Here is a 21346-nt window from a genome sequence, read left to right as displayed (position 1 = left end):
CCCAGCCTGACCAGTTGGGTCAGAAAGCAATGTCTGAGTGGGCACATGGGAGGGATTAGTAGAAGAGCTAGGAAAACCCAGGGGTTTCACTGTTAAAGAAACCAAGGTGCCACACAGCACCTTTGGGGCTCATGGCAAACAGTCAAAAATTATGGAATGTTGGAGTGGGTTGGGAGGGCACCTTGAAGATTATTTTGTTTCACCCAGGGACACCTTAGAGTTATCCATTTGCTTCAAGCCCCATCCAACCTGGCCTTGGACACTTTCAGGGATGAGGCTGCCACAGCTTCTCTGGGCAACCTGTGCTAGGACCTCACCCCCCTCACAGCCAGGAATTCCTTCCCAATATTCCATCTGACCCTGCCCTCTGGCAGTGGGAAGCCATTCCCTCTTATCCTGCCACTCCATCTCTTGTCCCAATTCCCTCTCCAGCTCTCTTGTAGACCCTTTAGGCACTGGAATTGGCTCTAAGATCTCCCTGGGGCCTTCTTCAGCTCTCCCAAACTGGAACCAGAGCAGAGAGGCTCCAGAAACTTCCTAGCCCTGAACAGGACTTCAAGCAAAATTCCACCTCCTGGCGCACCTGGAGCACTGCAGGATGAGCTGGATCCCCAGGGGACTCACCTGGCACTTGGACTGTGAGGGACTTCTCGCGGGCCTGCAGCCTGTACACCAGCATGTAGGCATTGCGGGAGCAGTGTGTGCCCTTCCCACACTTGGGCTTACGGCTCTGGGACTTCGATGGCTCTGCTGTGGGAACAAAAGGCAAAACCTCAGCAACACACGAGCTCCTTCCCGCATCCTCCATTAACGGATGAGTCTGCCACCCAGCCAGCTTCCCTGTGCCAGGCCTCTGCGCCAAGCACTGGGCTTGGCATGACTCAAAATTGCATCCCAAAGAAAGCCCCAAATCTCTCTAGCCTTTCTGGGTAAATCAAAGGGACTAAATTTAGGAGCCTGTTATGAACCTTCCTTCTCAAGAGCCTTTTTTCTCTCCCCAGTGGAACTTCTCCGAGCCAAAAGCCACTCTTGAAAAAACATCTTTCTCCCTTTTGCCTCTTGTTCTGCTATCCTGACTCCAAAGAAAAGAGTGAAATCCTCAGGGAAGAAAATCGTATTTACAGGTGATAGTGGATATGAAAATAACACAGCTAAGCTTTTAGGAAGCCAAGAGCCATGGAAAGGGTTGTTTTTGAGCAGCTGCTGGGGGATGCAAAGTTGTGCTGCAAGAGCTGATGTTTCCAGATGGATTCTCATGCAAGGAAAACACTTACGTACAGCTTCAGTTTCAAAAACCAAACCGTTTTTAATAAAGAAAAAAATTAAAAGAACAGCGTTCCATAAGTCAAACTCTAAATGGACCATTGAATTATTAAGTTTCTTTCTCCCAAATTCTGAAAATATTCATGTGCCTTTCCCCCCACACCATCCCAGTTCCCAGACTCTATTTATTCACATTTTATCCAAGAATTTTCTAAATTGTTCCCATCTGCATGGCCAAGACTCTCCCCCCCACAGACCTTCAGTTCATGTTACTGACCTTCTCCTGCTGCTACATGTATTTCTAACAAAGAAAGGCCTCAGTTTTGCCTGGAACAGGCAAATTACTTCAAAACTTGATACAAATATTGAGCTCCCAGCTTAAAGAGGCTGCTAAACACACTTCTATTCTCCAAACAGCCTTGAATGGAAATATGAGAAATAAGAACATTTACTTGCAGTTAAGCATAAAACTTATAAAATTGAGGTCACAGCAGTTTATTTGCATGTCATTTTGTTGCACTGAGTGAGTGGGGAGGATGAAGACCAAGGCTGAACAGCTCTTAGTGTCTTTCAGGGCTCAGTTTCCCTGTGCACCACTAGATGTCCGGCCAGCTCCAGCCTGGGCCGGCAGTGAGCGAAGCCAAGTGGAATGGGACAGAGCTGCTGGCGCAGGCAGGATCATGGAATCACTAAGGCTGGAAAAGCCCTCCAAGATGATCAAGTCCAACCATTATTCCAGCACTGCCAGGTCCACCACTAACCTATGTCCCCAAATGCCATGTTCACACACTTTTTGAACATCTCCAGGGATGGGTGAGTCTACCACTGCCCTGCACAGCCTCTTCCAATGCCTGACTACACCTTCCATGAAGAATTTTTCTCAATATCCAACCTAAATCTCCTCTGGCTCAGTTTGATGCTGTTCTCTCTCCTCCTGTCCCTGTTCCCTGGGAGCAGAGCCCAACCCCCACCCAGCTGTCCCCTCCTGTCAGGAGCTGTGCAGAGCCAGAAGGTCCCCCTGAGCCTCCTTTTCTCCCAGCTGAGCCCCTTTCCAGCTCCTTCAACTGCTCCTCAGAAGTTCTCCAGACTTTTCCTTGTGCTTCAGACCCTTCTCCAGCTCCAGTACTCATCTCTGGACACATTCCAGCACCTCAAGAAGCATCATGCAAGTGAGAATAAAGAAATGGGAGAAGGCTGATGCCCCATTACACCAAACCAAGGGAGCACTTAAATCTGCAGGTATTTTTTCTCTAAAGATGCCTTAAAGAAAAACAACATTCCATAAATTCCAACCACAGCAAAGCATCCTGGTGGGTAAGAATTCCTGGGAACGGACTGCTTGCACTGCAAGTGAATTTCTTAATCATTTCCCTGGTTTTCCCCGCTGTGAGCACCTGCACTACAGAACACTGAGCCACTACAAAACCATTTCAACTCCAAATGAGCTGCTCTTATTTACTGACTGCAGAGTGAGAAATCCACAGGCCCAGCCTCAGCCCAAGCTTTCCAAGAAATCTCCAAGAAATCCAGTCCAGGAACGTGATCTGGGCAGCACAAGAGCCAGTAAAACAGAAAAGCACCAAAGAGAATGCTCAGAATAAAAAGGCAGTTTTAGATTCCAAGTTGTTATTTGGATCAAAATCTTTTTTACTGCCTCCAAGTAAAACACCTCAGTGGAAATAGAACCATGTGTTAAGGAAACTGAAAATATTCTCCTTATCTATTCCAAGGAAGCGGCACTCGCCTGTTGCTCCCTGATAGGAACCCGCTGCCCGTGCTATCAGTGTCTTATCTGCCATGTGGCAGCCAAAGAAATACTACAGCAGCTGATCACAAGCTGTAAACACTCACATGGGGCTGAAACGAAGCAAATCTGTCTGCAATCACCAGGATTGCTGTTTCCCACGTTCCTCCGAGCCGTGACAGCCCATGTAGGAGCGTTCTGGGGAGGAGCAGGAGGCTGCATCTGGGGACGCCCGAGGTTTTGGTAGAAAGAGTTATTTTAAAAGGGCACTCACAACTGAAGGGTTTTACCTAGATCTTCCTCAATCCCCAACTGTAGTTTCTTCCCCTCCATCTTCTCGATGTCCTCGTCATTGAATTTGTACCACTCGCCCGTCTGTGGGTCCTTCACGTGGGCGATGTAGTGCCCGGAGTAGGCACTTACTCCACGGTGTATGAGCACAGCGCTCAGCTCATACACGTACACACCGCCTGCAAGGCAAGCAACACTTACACACAGCTCTGCAGCCAACAGCACTCACCCCTCCTGTCCCAAAACTTCGTGTTTGCACCTGGCAGCAAAGCCTGCACTTGAACTCACAGCTCTTCAAGACATTGCTAAGAGGATTGTGGCTTAATAACAAAGATGTTGTTATTATTTGAAATACAGGTTTCAAACAACTCTTGACAGAATTTTCAATAAAAAAGAGGATTTGGAGGAATCACAGAATCGTTTAGGTTGGAAGGGATTTTGAAGGTCATCTTGCTCCACCTCTCTGCCATGGGCAAGGACATTTTCCACTATCCCAGGGTGCTCCAAGCCCTGTCCAACCTGGCCTTGAACAGCTCCAGGGATGGGGCAGTCACAGCTTCTCTGGGCACCCTGTGCCAGGGCGTCCCCACCCTCACAGGGAGGAATTTCCTCCTAAACAGAGGAGATCTGCCAAGAGGCAGTGCGTAAAGTTAACAAAAAACCGCCCCAAACTCACTTTTTTGCTCCATGAAAGGCTCCATGTCCAGCAGCTCTGAGAAGCCAATGTAGGTATTCAGCTTCTTCTTGTGGCCAGTTTGTCTGTGCAGAGGCAAAGCTTTGGCTCAGGGCACAATAACAACAGCTCACATCCCAACAGCTCACACCCCAGACCTCCCCTGAACCCCTCCGAGCATCCCCAGAGGCTCAGACACCCTGTCAACCCTCACATTAAAGCAGGAAGAGCAGGGTAGGTGACTTCCCCAACAGCTTCCAGGGTGTTCCCACTCACCTGTCAAACACAAAGCGCATGAGCTGCAGGTTGAGGGTGCAGGGCAGGCTGAGCAGCCGGATCTTCCTTGTGGCGTTTTGCTTGCTCTGACAAGTCTCACAAAAATAACGATTGTCTCCTTCTAATTTTTCTTCCTGAGGGTGGAGAGGCAGAGGGAAAGGTCTTGAAAACATGTCAGCACTGAAAAGTCAGTTGAGCTACTCAACAGCTGGAGAATGAGAAGCACCAGTTATTTTAACTATTTAAGTCTCTTCTCAGCTGCTTCCCAAATTTTTCTGAGCTAAAGACACACTAATGACTGCACTTTACAGCATGGCCATAGCAGGCTGCTCTCACTTTAAGGCAAATTTTAGACTGAATTAAGCCCCATTCCAAGTCCTCACGTCTCTTACTCTTACTCCTCGCTCGATTGAGTTGGTTTATACCAAAGAAAATAATTAAATTGCCCCATTTAAGAATTCACATGGACCCAGTTAATGTAAAGCCACATTTTAACCTGGAAACTACAACCCTCTGCTCAGCCACCCAAAATCACCCTGCAGGAGTCAATCACTGCCTAAGCAGATCCAAGGGCAGGATTAGGCCAGAGGAAAATTCCAACCCCCCTAAAAAACATCACAGGGTTGTTTTGTGTGAAGGAGGGGCAGACAAATGTCAAGTTCACCAATTCAGGAATTTAATCTGTGCACCCAAACCAGGTTTTTTTTTTTTCATAGCAGACCTTCCAGGCAGAGCAACTGTTTTTCTGAGTGCACCAGCAAGCAAGGAGCTCAGGGAAGGGGTTGAGGTTAGCTCTGTCCTATATAATAGTTTGAGTGGAATCCACACCTTAGTCTGCCAGAGCTAAACTTCAGATCCAGGCAAATTTTCAAGCCGAATTGAGAACACTTGCAGCTGTTCCTGCAGCTATTCCCGGCATTCTCAGGCACTTCTGAGAGCACATTTTTCAGCAGGGAATGTCTCCTGTTGCTATGCAGATGAGCACTGACACAGAAAACACGGAAAGCAGCCGTTCTCCCACTGCTATGCGTGACAAAGCAGGCAGAGACTTTTCCCTAACTTTCCTGGCAAAGTATTTTAACTAAAAATGCAACTTTCAAGTGCTTTCTAAAGCCGTAACAGGAGCATGTGATATCATGGAGCCATTCCTGCTCCATGCCTCAATCCTCAATTTTGGGTCTGCAAAAAAAAAAATCACTTGGATGCATCTCCCTGAGCCAAGTCAGTGGCTTCACTCCGACACCGACCTCGAAGGCTGTGAATTGGAGGAAGGAATTGAAATTCCTTGCTAAAAATAGCAGGTCTCCAACCCAAACGAGCTCATACCTTGAGGAATTCTGTTATACAGTCTGTCAACTGCTTGTGTCCTTGGATGTTTAACTCCAGCTCGTAAAATTTAGACACCAGTTTAGATTCTCTGCCACACTGGTTGCAACTGGGATGGGAAAGAAGACAAAAACACATCTGAGGACAGGTCAGGGCTCATGTGTCGGGGCTCCCAAGCCTTTAGTAAAACATTCCTTGAATAAAGCCAGGAGAAAAAGTGAAGTCAGGGCTAAGATGATTCACACCTCCACATGATAAAAACTCCAGCCGAAGGTTTAAACAGCTTAACAGCACCTACCAGGACCTGTCACAACTCGCATGCAGCATTTTCTATGATTTTTAATGTGAAATTCACAGCTCTGAGAACATAGGAATGAAAATACAACACTCAGGATGCTGTTTTCTGGCTGCAGGATCTGCCACTCCATTAACTCACTTACAGGTTTAGTTGCTAAATTCTCATTAAAGGAGTAAAAGCAGTTGTAGAACTGTCACAGCAACACTACACACACAGAAACAAGAAAGGAAAAGGTAAGTATTTCTCAGAAAGTGTTTCTGCTGCAGCTTAACTGCCTGCTCTGGTTATTAGGAGGGATCTTCCCCTCCCAAATCTTTCTAAAAATTTAAATATTTACAGAAAGAGTCTTCCCAAAATTATTACTTACACCGTGACATAAGCATACTCTCCACAGAACTGCTTTTGCACGATGTTCCGGACATCTGGGTTTTTCTGCTTGGACAAAGTATCTTCCAGCAGGGACATGAACAGCTTGGAAAACTCCTGGGCATCCTGAAAGAGAAAACCAAGTTCATTAACCATCCACCACAGCACAATCACAACCCTGTCACTAATTCACTGCTAATTACCCCGAGCCCTTCACACAGGCTGCGCCGAGGCTCTGCGCACAGCATGGAAAATAAAGACCAGGCAGGAGAACTAAGGAAAACAGAGGAATTTGGCTAAAAGGAGCGTGAGGCCCTCGGTGTGGGAGCACAGCAGGAGCTGCCCTGGCTCCCTGCCAGCCCTGCTGGGGGCTTTGACTTCTGCCCCGCTCCTCCCAGGATTCTGAAAGGGATAAAAACCCTCCTGTGGAGCCCCTTGATCCTCATTTTTGCAGCTGTCCCAGCTCAGATCAGAGGTGAGAAGTGAAATATAAACACCCCCAAAATGAGAAACTGCCCTATGGGTGATCCTGGTGACGCTCCAGAGCTTCCCCACACCCAGCTCAGGGCCCTTCTCTCCCACCCTGGTTCTCCTCTTTCAAAAACAAACAGGTTTGGGCCTCTCAGCCGCCCTTTGGTGTCCCTGGTCAGCTTCCTTCCCCTCCTGACCCTCCCAAGGAAACATTTGCCAGTGCTCTGGTTCTTCTTCCAAAACCTCCCATTACCTCTCCAAGTGGATTTCCAAGCCATGCCCCTCTCCCAAACCTTCTCCAGCTGCAGCCCCAAAGGACCCTACAGCACTTGCCTCCCACATGCTCCCCCTGGATCCTGGCTGGCTTCTGGTGATCCACCTCACCCTGAGGATTTCCTCACCCCTGGGAGGGCCCTTTCACCACCTCGGGAGGAGCAGCCCATGGAATGCCTGCAGAAGCACCCTCACTGCAGCTCTGGCTCCCACCCAGCCCCATCCCATTTCTCTTTGCCTTCATCCCATCACCCCCTTGGCTCCTCCTGATCTTCTGCACTCATCACGTCCTAGCCTTATTACATTGCTCCCTGAGCTCCTCCTTATATCCCTGTACTCATCCCATTGTTTCATGTCCCGATCCCATCACTCCCTGGACTCCTCCTGATCTCTTTGGCCTCTTTCTATCGCTCCTTAGCACCCTCCCATCATTCCTTGGGTTCTTCCTACCTCCCTGTCCTCCTGATCTACCTCTCTCCATCCCATTGCTTCCCTGGTCTCCTTCTGATCTCCCTGACCCCATCAAATCACTCCTTGGACTCCTCATCTCCCCAGCTCCATCCTCTCTCTCCCTGGGCTCTTCCTGATGCTTCTGCCCTCCTGACGTCCTGGTCCCCTCCTGCTTCCTCCCTGCACTCTGGAAGGGGCCTGGAGCCCCACCTCCCCCTTCATGTTTGCACCCAGAAGCCAGATCCAGCTGGGAGCTGTCTGACCGCCCAAGGGTGATTCCCAGCTTCTGGAAGTGCCAGGAATCCCCTCCACACACCTGCTGCTGCCCTGTGTCTAGCCCCAATGCCTTGACAAAGCCCGAGGGGTCGATGTAGCGCCGCTTGCTGTTCTGCAGCAGAGCAAACAGGTACTGCAGGTGCTCACAGATGGTCTGAGGCTCATAATCTGAGAAAAACACAAGTCACAACAGGAATTCAGGGCAAGAAGGGATCGCGCCAAGTGTTCCACAAACACTAAAAGCGATGGGTTTGGAAGGTAGTTTAAGTCATCAGAAAAACTAAAGTGGATCATATGGATGACTGGACGATGCCAAATCCCAGCACAAGCCAAACAGAGAATAATTTAGGTTGGAAAAAACCCTTAGGATCATCAAGTCCAACTGTAAATATTTACATTCTGCAACTTGCAGATAGGAGGGTGGAGCCAGGCTCTGCTTCCAGGGAACAAGGGACAGGATGAGAGGAAATGACCTTGAGTTGTACCAGGGGAGGTCTAGCTTGGATATTAGGGAAAATTCCTCCACGGAAAGGGTAATCAGGCACTGGAACAGGCTGGTCAGGGCAGTGGTGGAGTCATCATCCCTGGAAGCGCTCAAAAACTGTCTGGATATGACACCTGGGTACATGGGTTAATGGTGGGCTTGGCAGTGCTGGGGGAATGGTCAGACTGATAATCTTGGAAGAGTTTTCCAACCTTAGAGATTCCATGATTCCATTCTACAGTGCCCAGCACCAGCTGTGAGTGAAGAGTTTACGCAGCATGGACCAATTAGCCCAAAAACCAGCTTCTTATTTACCCCAGAAGGTGAAACATCATTTACAATTACCATGAAACAGCAACAGAGCTGAGGTGGCTGTGCTGACCCAGAGCTTCCCCGGAGAAAGCACCCAAGAGCAGAAAAAACCTGGGAGACTTAATCCTATCTCGGTCCCAAATTTCAGCCCTGCCATGGGATAAGTGCAGCTTTGTGACAGCACAGACCAGCCCTGATCCATGTTCCACCCCCAGCACCACCACTAGGCCACTTACAAAAGCAAGACCAAACCAAATCATCATTTTTAACCAGCTCAGATCACTCTGATACAACACATCACTTGGATTAATGTTGATTCATTCCCAAAATCCAGATGATGGCTCCAAACTAACAGTGCAGCGATGGCATGTATGGCTATAGTTTCACCATGAATCCTCCTGATAAACCTTACCCCAATGTGCGATTTTAGGAGGAAAGTAACCAATCCCTTTCTCCCACGCACCTGTGTCCTTGAGAACGCCATCCCCGCAGGCGCTGGGGCACAGGTAGAGCGCCTGCCGCAGCTCCAGGTTCAAGAACCACATCTGCAGGAAGGTGTTGACATAGCACGTGGCGCCGAGGTTCGTCAGGCCCACAAATGCGTTCTGGGGGGGCAGAGAAAGGGCCAGGAAAAGTCACCTCCCCTGGTCCCCAGTGTCCCTCCTGGGCCCCGGGGGTGAGGTCTGGGGGTACCTTTTTGCGACGCTCGCAGTTGGGATCGTCGATGTTGTGGAAGCTGTTCTCGTCAATCTCGCCCAGCCACACGTGCTCCCCGATGCCCACCAGGCAGTTGGGGTTCCCCCGGCAGTTCCTCCTGGGGAGACAGACCCCAGCTATCACCCCCCTGTCCCTTGGGGGCTGCCAGGGGTGACAGAGGGGGATATGGGGAAGCATATCATGTTGAATGGGATGAGACATGGAACACTCTCCCCCTCCCAAAACCAGTGGTCACAGGTGAGGAACGAGGTGGAAAACTAGAGGGGTTTTTAGGTAAAAAAGGGACCTCAGGGGCAAGTATGGGACCAAGGGGGTCTCCTATATCTGGGAAGCCAGGCATGAACAGGGCTTGCCCCAACTCCAGGGTGACTGCTGTACATCCAGGCAAGGAGATGAGTTCCCTACAGCCCACAGGGACCCCCTATAAATGGGGAACCAGGCAGAGAGAGGGGTGCCTACAACCCTGGTGTGGACTAGCTCTTTATATCTCAGAAGCCAGGCAAGAAGAGGGGTTGCGTACAATCCTGGGATTATCCTGTAAATGGGGAGGGACAAGCAAGGAGAGGAGCTCCCCTATATCTGAAGAGCCCAGCAACAACGGGTCCCTCACAATACCAGGATGGTACTCTGTATCTGGTGATCCAGATTGGGAGGAGGGTCCCCCACTATACCAGGGGAGCTCCCCTACATCTTCGGAGCCAGAGAACGAGAGGGGTTCCCCACAACCCGGGAGAGGGGTCGGTCCCCTATGTCTGAACAGAGAGGGACAGAGGTTCCCCACCAGCCCAGGGGAGTCCCCTATATCTGGGGACCCACACAAGCAGACTATGCTGAGGGCCGCCCCAGCCCCGAGGAACGGGGGTCCCGCAGAAGGGAACACGGGGAAGCCTCCATCGACCCCGTGGGACCTCGGGAGGGGCAGGGAATGCCCCGCGCCTCATGGCGGGAGGGAACACGGGGGGTCCCCCCAGATCCCAAGCGCGCTATCGGGGGGGTTCGATGCCCGGCCCGGCCCCGCGGTACCGGCAGGCGCCGCGCTGGCAAGGCTCCAGCCGGACGCGATAGGCCGCCTCGATGTGCTCCTGCGCCACCGCCTCGGGCGGCACTGTTTCGGTCCAGCGCCACGCCGCCTTTTCCAGCTGCAGCCGCGGCGCCATGGCTCCCGCCGGCGCCCCGGGGCTGCCCCCGTCAGGCCCGGTCCTTGACCCAGTCCTTGCCCCGGTCCTGGCCCGGTCCCGGTCCCGGTCCCGGTCCCGGTCCCGATCCCGATCCCGCCCAGCCCCTCCCGCCGCCGTCAGGGCCGGTGACGCCACGAGCGCGACGCGGTGATGGCGCGAGGCGCTGACGTTGACGGCCCGCGACGCTCCGGGCTGGGCGCGAGGCTTCCGCTACGGGGCGTGCCTTGGGCGAGCAAGGAACAGGCTCGTCCCCGCCGGGGGCGGGGCTTGAGCCCTCAGGGGCGCGGCCTCGGACTTCCATGGGCGCGCCTTGTGCGAGGGGCCGGGGGTGTGGCCTATACGGAATTGGGGCGGGGCTCGCTGGCCATGCTGGCGTAGCTGGCGCGGCGTGGGCGGGGCCTACGCGGCCGGTGGGCGGGGCCTCCGGCACGGGGCCGTGCTGGGTCACATCGCGCCCCCCGCCATCCACACCGTGCCCCCCAGAGTCCTCCCAGCCCTGTGCCCCCGCCAGACCCTTCTGCACCCCTGTGTCATTCCCCCGCACCCCTATACTACAGCCCCCCACGCCATAACAGCCCGGACCCCCTCAACTCCCTGAACTCCCATACCATATCCCCCTATACCACACCCCCCGCACCCCAATACCTTTCCATACCACACCTCCTTGTACCATAACCTCCCGGGACCCGGAAACCCCTGTACCCCCACTCCGTGCCCCCTAAATCGTCCCACTATACCCTCCCCTATACTGCCATAGCACCCTTCCAAACGATCTCGCCCATACCATACCCCCCTGCGCCCCAGTACCAAAGCGCCCCTATAGCATCCCCCAACCCTCAAGCTCCCCATCGCCTCGCTTCTGTATTCCACATTGCCCCAGCGCAGCCCCCAGACACGACAGCCACACTGGTTGTCTCTCCTTTAATAGCTGTCCCCGCGAGGGGTCCCCGCCAGCACCCCGATTGTCCCTCGCGCCCCCACCCCGCCGACACCCCACGGGGAACCCAGGCGGCCCGGCCGCCCCGGCACAATTTCGGGGGGCCGGTGGAAGGGAGGTGTAAACATTTTTGGGGGTCCCGGCCCCCCCCCGGAGTCACCCCGGGGCAGCAAAGCACCGTTTCCTCCTGGTGGTTTTTTTTTTTGGAAAAGAATAAAATTGGCCAAATTGCCCCCAAGCTCTGTTTTGTGGGGGGTTAGGAGGGGCAGGGGGGCACAGGGGAGCCCCCCACGGCGCCGTGCCGGAGGTCGATGGGGTGTCGGGGGATCCCGGCGGACTCCAGCGCCAGTCCCCGCACGCACCCTGAAAGGCCAGAGCTGAACTTGCCAGCGGTCAGGGCGCGGGGGTCAGGGGCACCGCCTGTGGAGAGACACAGGAGGCACTGGGTGGGGGGCACCCGTTGACGGCACCTGCTGGGTCCACCCGTGTCCTGGCCTGGGACAGGTACCTGCCCATGTCTATCTTGTGTCCCATCAGGTGTCCCCACCCCATATCCCACCATGTGTCCCATCCTGTGTCCATCCCACGTCCCTCCCTGTGTCCCATCCTCTATTCCACTGTGCCATCCCAGGTCCATCCCATCCATCTCATGTTCCACCTGGTGTCTTATCCCAAGTGTCATTCTGTGTCCATCCTGCGTCCATGCCATATCCCACTCTGTGTCTGTGTCCCAACTCATGTCCATCCCCTGTGCCATCCCATGCCCTCACCACGTTTATCCCACATCCACCCCATGTCTGTTCCATGTCCATTCCACGTCCATTCCACATCCACCTTGTGTCCATTTGTGTCCCAACCTGTCCCCCTCCATGTTCCTCCCATATCCCCCCGTCCCCCCCATATTGCCCCCATGTCCCACCGTACCCACGTAGATGCTGCCCTCTGTGTTGGCCATGATGTTGGATCCGGGCGATTCCCCACTGACTGGCTCCTCTCCGTCCACCTGGAGCTGCCCACGCCGGCCCTCCCTGTGGGGCACTGTCAGCATCTGCCCCCCAGTGCCACCCTCACCCCACCCCAGACCCCCACTCACCTTGTCACCGACACCCGGTGCCACTCGCCGTCATTGACGGGGTCCTCGGAGGTGATGGTGGCCTCACCACTGCCCAGCTGGTAGCTGTGGGGGGCACAGTCTCAGCGTGCAGGGCTCCTCAGGGGGCACCTTGTGGGGCTCAGGGGACCCCTGGGTGCCACACATCACGCCAAGGGACCGTGGTTGCCCCCTCACCTGAACACCAGGTGCCCATCCTTCAACCCGAGGCCAAGGAAATCTTTGGCTTTGCCACCCTCGCCAGGCATCTGCGGGCGCAGCAGGGGGTGAGCAGAGGGGGCACCCGGACCCCCACCCCGAGGGTCTCACAGCCCGGTGCCCTCCTTGTCACCCTGTCCCCTGTCTCACCGCGCCGTGCCACAGCAGCAGCCCCTGGGCACTGCGCGTCCGCAGCTCCAGCTCAATGGTCTCCGGAGCCTCGGGGGGGCTGCCAGGAGAGGGGGTGAGTGTTGGGGGGCAGCACCCAAAAAGGGGATGATGGTGTGGGGGGAGTGCAGCACCCCAAAAATGGGGGGTGCCATAAGGGGTGTGCAGCACCCGTTTGGGGTGTCACTCACCCACGAGGGAAGAGGTGCCCGGGAAGGGCCAGGTAGGATCCGTCCTGGAATGCAGCGCTGAACTGCCCAGGGGCATCTGGGGGAAGATGGGGGGTCAGGGGGGGATGGGAGGACGGGGCCCCACCTGCATTTTGGGGGGAAAAAGGGGAAATAGGTGCAGGGACCCACCGCCACCACCGCTGCTCTCCTGCCAGTCCTGCTCCAGCTCTGCCAGTGCCGAGCCTGTGGGAGAAGAGGGGGTAAAGGGGGGGCAGGTACCCCTTTGGTGTTCCCCCACCACCCCCAGGTGTCTCCAGTTGTTCCCAGGTATCCCCAGGTATTCCCCAACCGTATATCCTCAAGTGTCCCCAGGTGTCCCCCATGTCCCCAGGTGGCTTCAGTTATTCTCAGGTATTCACAGGCATTCTCCAAGTGCGTCTCCTTGCCACGTACCCAGGTGTCCCTCTGCGTCCCCACTCAATCCCCAAAGGTTTCCAGGTATCCCCAGGCATCCCCCCATGTCTGCAGGTGTCTTCAAATGCTGTCACGTGTCTCCCCCATGTCCCCAGATGTCCTCCAAGTGTCCCAAAGGGACCTCCTCCCATGTCCCAAAGTGTCTCCCCATGTTCCCAAGTTTCCCCCATGTCCCCATGTGTCCCAAACTGTCTCCAAGTGTCCCAAAGTATTTCCAAGTATCCCCAAGCGTGTATATCCCTCATGTTCCTGGGTGTCCCTGTCTTTCCTTTGTCCACCCCATGTCCTCCAGTGACCTCAGATGTCCTTCCATGTCTTCAAGTATCCCCAGGTGTCCCTCGCTGCCCTTCCATGTGTTTCCCCTTCACTGTGCTAGCAGTGTCCCTGCATGCTCCCTGTGTCCCCAGCTGTCCCCACGGTGTCCCCCCATGTCCCTGTGCTGTCCCCTCACGGTGCTGGCAGCGAGCCCCACTGTGTCCAGGGGGGCAGCGGCAGGAGCCATGGACACAGGAGCCACCGTGCAGGCAGGGCCTGGAGGCATGACAGCCCTTGGCCTCCTCCTCTTCCTCCTCCTCACAGCGCGGCCCTGGGGACAGTGGGACATGGTCACTGGGGGTGATGGGTGAGTGTGCTCGGCATGCACGGGCACAGCCCCCCTGGGGCACACGGGGCACAGGTGTGTGCAGTGAACAGGTGTGAACTGCATGTGTGCACACAGCACAGGTGTGTGCAGTGAACTGTGTGTGTGCACACGGCACAGGTGTGTGAACAGGTGTGAACTGTGTGTATGCACACAGCACAGGTGTGTCCAGTGAGCAGGTGTGAACTGTGTGTGTGCACACAGCACAGGTGTGTCCAGTGAGCAGGTGTGAACCCTGTGTGTGCACACAGCACAGGTGTGTGCAGTGAACAAGTGTGAACTCTGTGTGTGCACACAGCACAGGTATGTGAACAGGTGTGAACTGCGTGAGCACATACAGCCCACACACACAGTGCACACACAAATGCACACCCAGGGCACACACAAGCAGCACATGCCCACGCACAAACACATCTGCCGTGCAGACACACACACACAAACACAAACATATGCAGTGCACACAGAGTGTACACACCCACATACAGTGCACACACATGCAGTGCACACACACAACAAAGCACATGCAGTGCACACATGCATACACACATGTGCAGCACACACATGCAGAAATGCACATGCAGTGTGCACGCACATGCAAACACACCAGCCCCACAGTTGCTGCTCTCACCATGGGTCCCCGGCCCACACGGGGTGCGGTGGCCGCAGGGCCGCACCCCCCGGCTGCGCAGGAACCGCTCCCGCAGCTCCAGCCGCTTCCCACTGATGGACACCTGTGAGGACACCGCCCACTGTCACCTCCCTGCCACCGGGGTCACCCGACTGGGACACCACTGGGGTCACCCCCTCAAAGGGGGCGCCAGTAAGGGTCATCTCTCCAGTGAGGGCACATCAACAAGGGAACACCAATGGCACCAACCCCCAGCCAGGAGGGTCACTTCCAACCAAGGGGACACCAAGGTGTGGCACCACCAACCTAGCGAGGGAACTCCAACAAGGGGATGTGCAGGGAAGTCACCTTCCCAACAACGGGGTCACCTCCCAACCAAGGGGACACTGCCAATGGGGTCATCTTCCCAAGGGAACACCAAGAGAGGTCATCCCCGCAACAAGGAGACATCAGTAGGGGTCACCTCCCTCCCCACCAAGGGGATCATGCCCCCAATATGGGGGAATCCTGTCTGCGCCTGAGGGGGTCACCTGCCCTCCAAGAGGACACAGCAGGGGGGGGTCTCACCTCTCCGATGCAGCCGTGGAAGGAGGCATTGGTGGGGGGGCGCAGGGGGGGCTCGGTGCCCCCCAGGTACAGGGGGCTGCGCAGGTTGAGCCCCTGGCTCTTGCCAGGCGAGGAGCGTTTCACTGGGGCGGCATCGTCCACCACCAGTGTCCCATCCTTGTGAATCCGTTCAGCTGTCACCCAGTGCCACTGGCCCAGGGCCACCGGCTCTGCGCTCCGCAGCACTGCCGGGCCTGTGGATACAGGGTTGGTGTTACAGGAGGCACTGGGAGACAACCAGGAATGTTTATGGACCTGAGATGTGCCCTGGGTGATGCTTGCAGACCAGAATGACTCCCAAGGACCTCAGTGACTCCCAAGGACCTCAGTGATGTTTGGGTATCCCAATGGTGCCAGGGGACCCCACTGTGCCTCAGGGACCCCTTTCATGCCAGTGAACCCTGGTAACTCTGTGTCATCCCCTTACTCCCACAGTCTCTGGTGCCACCTCTCCACAGTGCCCCCTGCCCTGTGCCACCCACCTGAGCCCAGCTCGTAGCGGAACTCGAGGTGGCCACCGATCATGGCCAAGGCCACGAAGTCCTCGATGGGGGAGGCTTTGCCAGCGCTGAAGAGCAGGAGCCCGTCGGGCGCCAGCGGCAGGAACTCAACCTCCAGCCGCAGCTCATGGTGCACGTTGGTGAGGGGGGGGTACGAGACGAAGGCTCCCTCCTCATCGAACGATGGCACATTCACCACCTCACCTGCACATCCCAGTCAGTGCCCAGTGTGGGACCCTCCAATCCTTGGTGGGACCTCCACTCCATCCTCAGAGCAACATCCATCCACAGGCTTCATCCCCAGGGTGGGACAACATCCATCCCTCCATTCTTCCATCCCTCCATCCCTCCATCCATCCATTCCCAACCTTCATCCCCATGATGAGACCCCATTAATCATCCCCAGACTCTATCCCCAACCTCCAACCCCACAGTGGGACCCAATGTCCAACCCCTTGGTGAGACTCAACCTACATCCCCAGGATGAGACCCTAGCCTCCATCCCCATGGAGCCCATCTTTCCAGGCTGGTCTTTATCTCTTGCCAGTGTCCCCAGGGTGGTACCCAGCCCCACCCCATCTCCATGCCCATGCCCATGCCCATGCCCATGCCCATGCCCATCCCCATGTCACCAGAGTGGTGCCAGCCATGTCCCCATCTCCTTGGAGTGGTCTCCAATCCTACACCCACTTCACCAGAGTGGTCCCAGCCATGTCCCCATTTCCCTGGGTGGTCCCACCCCATCTCCATGTCCCAGGATGGTGCTAGCTGTGTCCCTGTGTCACTCACCTTCAGTGCACCTCTCCCCAGTCTTGCCCAGGTGGCAGCGGCAGGTGTAGCCCTGCCCGTCTGGCCGGTTGACGCAGGTGGCATCAGGCCCACATGCCTCTGTGGGGTCAGAAGCCATGAGCACCCATCCTGAAGGGACCCTAGGATGACGTCCCCATGGAGGGAGTGGTGTCACCTACCTGGGTGACAGTGCAAAGCCTGTGAGTACTCGCAGTTGCTGCCAGTGAAGCCGTGGGGACATCGGCAGATGTAGGTGCCGCTCTCGTCGTCCTGGCACACGCCACCATTCTGGGTGAGGGGTGACATGGGTGTCAGCAGTTGGCAGGGATGGGTGAGCATCACCTCCTTGCCTCCATCCTCACCTGGCATGGCCGGTCCTGGCAGGTGGGACAATTGGTGACACCATGTGCCTGCAGGTCCATGTCCCCAAAGGCCACCTCTTCCCCTTGGATGCGGAGCTGGCGCACGCAGCCTGTGGGGTGGTGGAGATGGGCAGAAGTGTGACATGATGCCCAGCGTCCCCTCACCCCAGTGCCCCCCAAAACCCCTCACTCACCCATGAAACCCTGGCTGAGCCCCGTCTTTGCCACAGCACTGATGTCAGGGTACCCCCCCAGGTACAGCTCCTCATTCAGATCCAGCCCTTGGAACTTCCCCTGCAGGCACAAGAGGGTGGGCACCACCTCCAGCATCCTGACCCCACCCCACACCCCACCCCCAAACTGATACCTGGGAGGTGCCGTTCACGGCGGGGTGCCCGTCCAGGCCCAGCGAGCCCCAGGTGAGGTTGCGGAGCAGCCGCACGGTGTGGTACTCGCCCAGCCGCAGCGCTGTGGGGTGACGGATGGTGGCCATCCCCGAACCAGCATCAAACCTGAGTTTTTGAGAGTACAAGGGGTGTAGGTGGGTGCTGGCACCCATCTCCCACCTCTCCCATAGCATCCAATCATAGTTCTCACCTAAATTCGGGGCGTCCACCCACCAACCCAAAGGAGATGAAGTCAGCACCGCTGTTTTTCCGCTGCCCATTGTAGAGGAGAAGCCCTGAGGGGTGGCAGGGGATCAGATGGGATAGTCCCCATCCTGAGGTGGGGGACATGTCCTAGGGGACCCCAAAATCCTCCCAAAATGGAGGAAAAACCCCCCATAAACTGGAGGCTCTCAGATGCATAGAGAATGGGAGATAAAGGAGGGCAAGGGGAGCATGAAGGGAGGGGAGGATGCAGGCAGGGAAGGGAAGGGGAAATGACAGAGGGGACATGAAGGGGGACACAGAGAGGACACGTGGGGCACATGGGCTCACCATCGGCAGCATCAGGTCGGAAGGTGATGAGGATCTCAAACCGCTTGTAGGCATCCTTGATGGTGGGCAGGGGGAGGAAGGAGCGAGGCGACTGCCCAAAATAGGGGACCACGTGCTCTGCAGAGATGGGGGTGGGTAAGGAGGGGCAGCGTGCATCACCCCTGCTCCCATCCACCCATCTGTCCCTCTGTCTGTCCTCACCCTGGACCTTCAGCACGTAGTAAGCTGTCTGCTGGCCGCGGTGGTTGGTGGCCACGCAGGTGTAGACGCCGGCATCTTCGGGGCGCACAGCCGGTAGCGTCAGCACATTCCCCTGCACCCTGGCACCCGCTGGCAGCTCCCCGTCCAGCTGTGGCACAGCGGGAGGGGGTCAGCACCCACAAGCAGCCCCCACAAGCCCTGCCACACCCACCCTCCACCCCTCTATCGCACCTTGCTCCAGGTGATCTCTGGCACTGGGAAGCCAGATGCCAAGCATGGCAAAACAGCAGCTGATCCAAGGGACACCTCCTTCACCTCCGGCTGCCCGGCAATTTGAGGAGCGGCTGGGGATGCACGGAGGTGTCACTACCCTGCAGTGACACGGTGTGCGTCCCCACCTCTGCGTTCCCGTGCTCACCTTGCACATGAAGGATGACGTGGGACTGGACGGTGCCCACAGCGTTGGTGGCGGTGCATCGGTACTGCCCGGCGTCTGCCCGCTCCACCTGCTCGATGGTGAGAGTGCCAGCACGGACCAGCACCCCGGGGCGGATGCGGCCCCCCACTTTGCTCCAGGTGACGTGGGGACGGGGTTCCCCCAAGCCCAGGCACTCCAGCTCCACTTGTGTCCCTGCCAGCACTGTCTGCACTGCAGTCCGGATGTTGATCAGGGCCCTGGGGAGAGCTTAGGGAACAGTGGGGTTATTGGGTGAACCTCTGGCACAGGGAGGCATTGTGGTCTGACACTGGAGTGGGAGATAGGGAGAAAGGGGGTTCCTGAGGAGACGTGGGACAATTGGGGTGGCTTTGGGAATGGGGAGAGGTCAGAGATGTTGGGAATCCTCATGAGCATGGGGAGACATGGGGGAGCACCAGGGGGGTCATGGGTGTGAGGACAGGGTGCACTGAGGTGTCCATGGGTGTGGAGAGAGACGGATTGTATTGGGGTGTTCACAGGCACGGGGAAGAGTGGGGAGTATTGGAGCGCCTGTGGGCTTGAGAAGAGATTTGGGGTCACCATGGGCATTGAGGGCTATCAGGATACCTGTATGAAAGGAAATTGAAGGTGCTGGGGTGCACTCAGTGAGGGGACATGGGGGTCCCAGGGTGCCCTTGGTGGTGGGCAACACAGTTCGGGGGGTGGACTTGTCGTCTGGTATTGAGGTGATGCTCCTACCCTGGACAGTGAGGGTGGCCCGGTCCTCTGCCTGCCTGCCTGGGGCACTGGCCCGGCACACATACACGCCCTGGGCCCCCGACGCCAGCTCCGGCATTCTGTGGGGACACAGCCAGGGTGAGGGACCCCGCAAGGGACCAGTGCGAGCATCCCACCTCCCTGTCCTGTGTTCCTTACCGCAGCACTCCGTCCCGCACGCTGTGGGTAGGGGGCAGCTCTCCACCTTCTTTCAGCCACTCCACATGGGCACGGGAGTCCCCGGAGACAGAGCAGGCAAATTCGGCAGTGCCACCCACCCCCTTGACAAGGCTCCCTGGTGTCACCCGCACCACCAAAGGACCACCAGTGATGTCCCCACCTTCAACAGCATCACCTGGAAGGGATGCAGAGCCTCAGTGGTACCCAGTGGCACCTGCATTGTCCCTGTGGGATGCGGAGCCCTGGTGGTACCCAATGGCACCACCTGGGCGGGATGTGGAGCCCCAGTGGTATCCATCAGCACCGGGATGGCCTGGCCAGGATGCAGAGTTCTGAGGGAACCTGGTGGCACTGCCACCACCCAGTGCAGAGCACTAATGGTACCCAGGCTGGGGATGGGCTCACCATGAACAGCCACACGGGCGAAGGCCTCGGCGCTGCCGACGCGGTTGGTGACGAGGCAGCGGTAGGTGCCGGTGTCGGCAGGGGCTGCGGGGCTGAGGCGGAGGAGGCCGGCGCGGTGGGCCACGCGTGCCGAGAGGCTGCCGTTCACCTTGTCCCAGGTGTAGTGCAGTGGGGGGGTGCCGTGGGCCAGGCACTGCACCTGCAACGCGTCACCTGCCCGCACCACCATGTCCTCCGGGAGGATGGTGGCATATGGAGGTGCTGCGGGATGGGTGGAACCGTTAGCGGTGGGGAGGACAGGAATGGGTGAGCAGGGCAAGAGGGGTGTCAGTGAGGGGTGTAGGGGGTGATGGAGACGGGCAGATGGGATGGATGAGAGTTGGATGGATCCATGAGGAAGGGGTGGATAGAGTAGTGTGAGAGGAGATGGATATATGGATGTCTGGGATGGCCAAGAATGATGAATGAATCTACCAGGGGAGGAAGGGAGGGATGGAAGGATGGATAGATGGAGGGAGGGAGGGATGGAGGGATGACTGGAGAGTTTGAGAGGAGATGGCAAGTTGGGTGTGTGCTGGGATGTATGTACATGTGAGTTGGATGAATGTACAAAGAAGAGATGGATAAAAGAGTTATGAGATGGATGTGAGCTGGGATGGTTGAGTGATGGATGCATCCACAAGCAAGAGGTAGGTGTGTGAGTGGATGGATCAATGACTGGCAGCGTTTGAGAGCAGATGGTGAGCCGGGCATGTACTGAGATGGATGATGGACAAGGAAGGGATAGATGGAAGGGTGTGAGAGGAGATGGAGAGATGGCATGTGCTAAGCTGGACAAGAGATGGGTGGATGCACAAGGATGAGATGCATGGAAGGGTGTGAGAGGAATGTCAGCTTGAGTGGGTGAGCAATAGATGAGTCCACCAAGAAGGGATGGATGGAAGGGTGTAAGAGGAGATGGAGAGATGGATGTGAGCTATGATGGATAAGAGATGGGTGAATTCACAAGGACAAAATGGATGGAAGAGTAAGGAAATGGGGAGATAGGTGTGTGCTGGGATTGATGAATCCACAAGGAATAGACAGATGGAGAGGTGTGAGCTGTGATGGATGAGTGATGGGTGAATCCACAAGAAAGAAAGGGATGTTAGAATAAGGAGATAGAGAGATGGGTGTGTGCTGGGGTGAATGAGATGAATGGATCCATGAGGAAGAGATGGAAGGAGAGATATGAGCAGAGATAGAGATGGGTTTGAGCTGGGATGGATGAGCCATGGATGGATCCATGGTGAATGGATAAATGGATAGATGAGAGAACAGAAGTGGAGAGGGACATGCACAGGGATGGGACAAGCAGGTAGACACATCCATGGGAAGGGTTGGTGACAGAGCTTGAGAGGAGCTTGAGAGGAGGAGGATGAGTGCTGCAATGGAGCAAGGACG

General features: G+C 56.1%; 2 protein-coding genes across 5 annotated transcripts in view; both read right to left on the bottom strand.

Annotated features, from left to right (window-relative positions):
- The window catches only part of USP48 (ubiquitin specific peptidase 48), a 30334-nt gene extending 19816 nt beyond the window's left edge, over positions 1–10518 (bottom strand). The window contains exons 1-10 of one of the 2 annotated variants that reach the window (XM_063417029.1): positions 10244–10518; positions 9197–9317; positions 8967–9108; positions 7748–7875; positions 6239–6363; positions 5574–5682; positions 4248–4381; positions 3975–4057; positions 3298–3477; positions 625–750 (exon numbers count right to left, since the gene is read on the bottom strand). In XM_063417029.1, the coding sequence (XP_063273099.1) occupies positions 625–750; positions 3298–3477; positions 3975–4057; positions 4248–4381; positions 5574–5682; positions 6239–6363; positions 7748–7875; positions 8967–9108; positions 9197–9317; positions 10244–10377 (1282 nt within the window). In that variant the 5' untranslated portion in view covers positions 10378–10518. The remainder of the gene's footprint in view (positions 1–624; positions 751–3297; positions 3478–3974; positions 4058–4247; positions 4382–5573; positions 5683–6238; positions 6364–7747; positions 7876–8966; positions 9109–9196; positions 9318–10243) is intronic. The other variant, XM_063417028.1, reaches the window with a different exon arrangement.
- A 782-nt stretch (positions 10519–11300) lies between these two features.
- HSPG2 (heparan sulfate proteoglycan 2) overlaps positions 11301–21346 on the bottom strand; it is a 40706-nt gene continuing 30660 nt past the window's right edge. For all 3 annotated transcript variants that reach the window (XM_063417518.1, XM_063417519.1, XM_063417520.1), the window contains 24 exons: positions 19904–20164; positions 19478–19673; positions 19301–19398; positions 18542–18808; positions 18355–18467; positions 18124–18271; positions 17923–18039; positions 17579–17663; positions 17349–17493; positions 17176–17275; positions 16982–17091; positions 16799–16907; positions 16620–16718; positions 15813–16034; positions 15292–15524; positions 14725–14827; positions 13908–14042; positions 13172–13225; positions 13004–13079; positions 12795–12873; positions 12624–12694; positions 12429–12512; positions 12260–12363; positions 11301–11755 (listed from right to left, as the gene is read on the bottom strand). In XM_063417518.1, coding sequence (XP_063273588.1) covers positions 11592–11755; positions 12260–12363; positions 12429–12512; positions 12624–12694; positions 12795–12873; positions 13004–13079; positions 13172–13225; positions 13908–14042; positions 14725–14827; positions 15292–15524; positions 15813–16034; positions 16620–16718; positions 16799–16907; positions 16982–17091; positions 17176–17275; positions 17349–17493; positions 17579–17663; positions 17923–18039; positions 18124–18271; positions 18355–18467; positions 18542–18808; positions 19301–19398; positions 19478–19673; positions 19904–20164 — 3173 coding nt within the window. In that variant the 3' untranslated portion in view covers positions 11301–11591. The remainder of the gene's footprint in view (positions 11756–12259; positions 12364–12428; positions 12513–12623; positions 12695–12794; positions 12874–13003; positions 13080–13171; positions 13226–13907; positions 14043–14724; positions 14828–15291; positions 15525–15812; positions 16035–16619; positions 16719–16798; positions 16908–16981; positions 17092–17175; positions 17276–17348; positions 17494–17578; positions 17664–17922; positions 18040–18123; positions 18272–18354; positions 18468–18541; positions 18809–19300; positions 19399–19477; positions 19674–19903; positions 20165–21346) is intronic.

Source organism: Prinia subflava, chromosome 21 (genome assembly GCF_021018805.1).
Source record: "Prinia subflava isolate CZ2003 ecotype Zambia chromosome 21, Cam_Psub_1.2, whole genome shotgun sequence".
Taxonomy (NCBI): Eukaryota; Metazoa; Chordata; class Aves; order Passeriformes; family Cisticolidae; genus Prinia; species Prinia subflava.
This window is presented reverse-complemented; position numbering and strand designations above follow the sequence as displayed.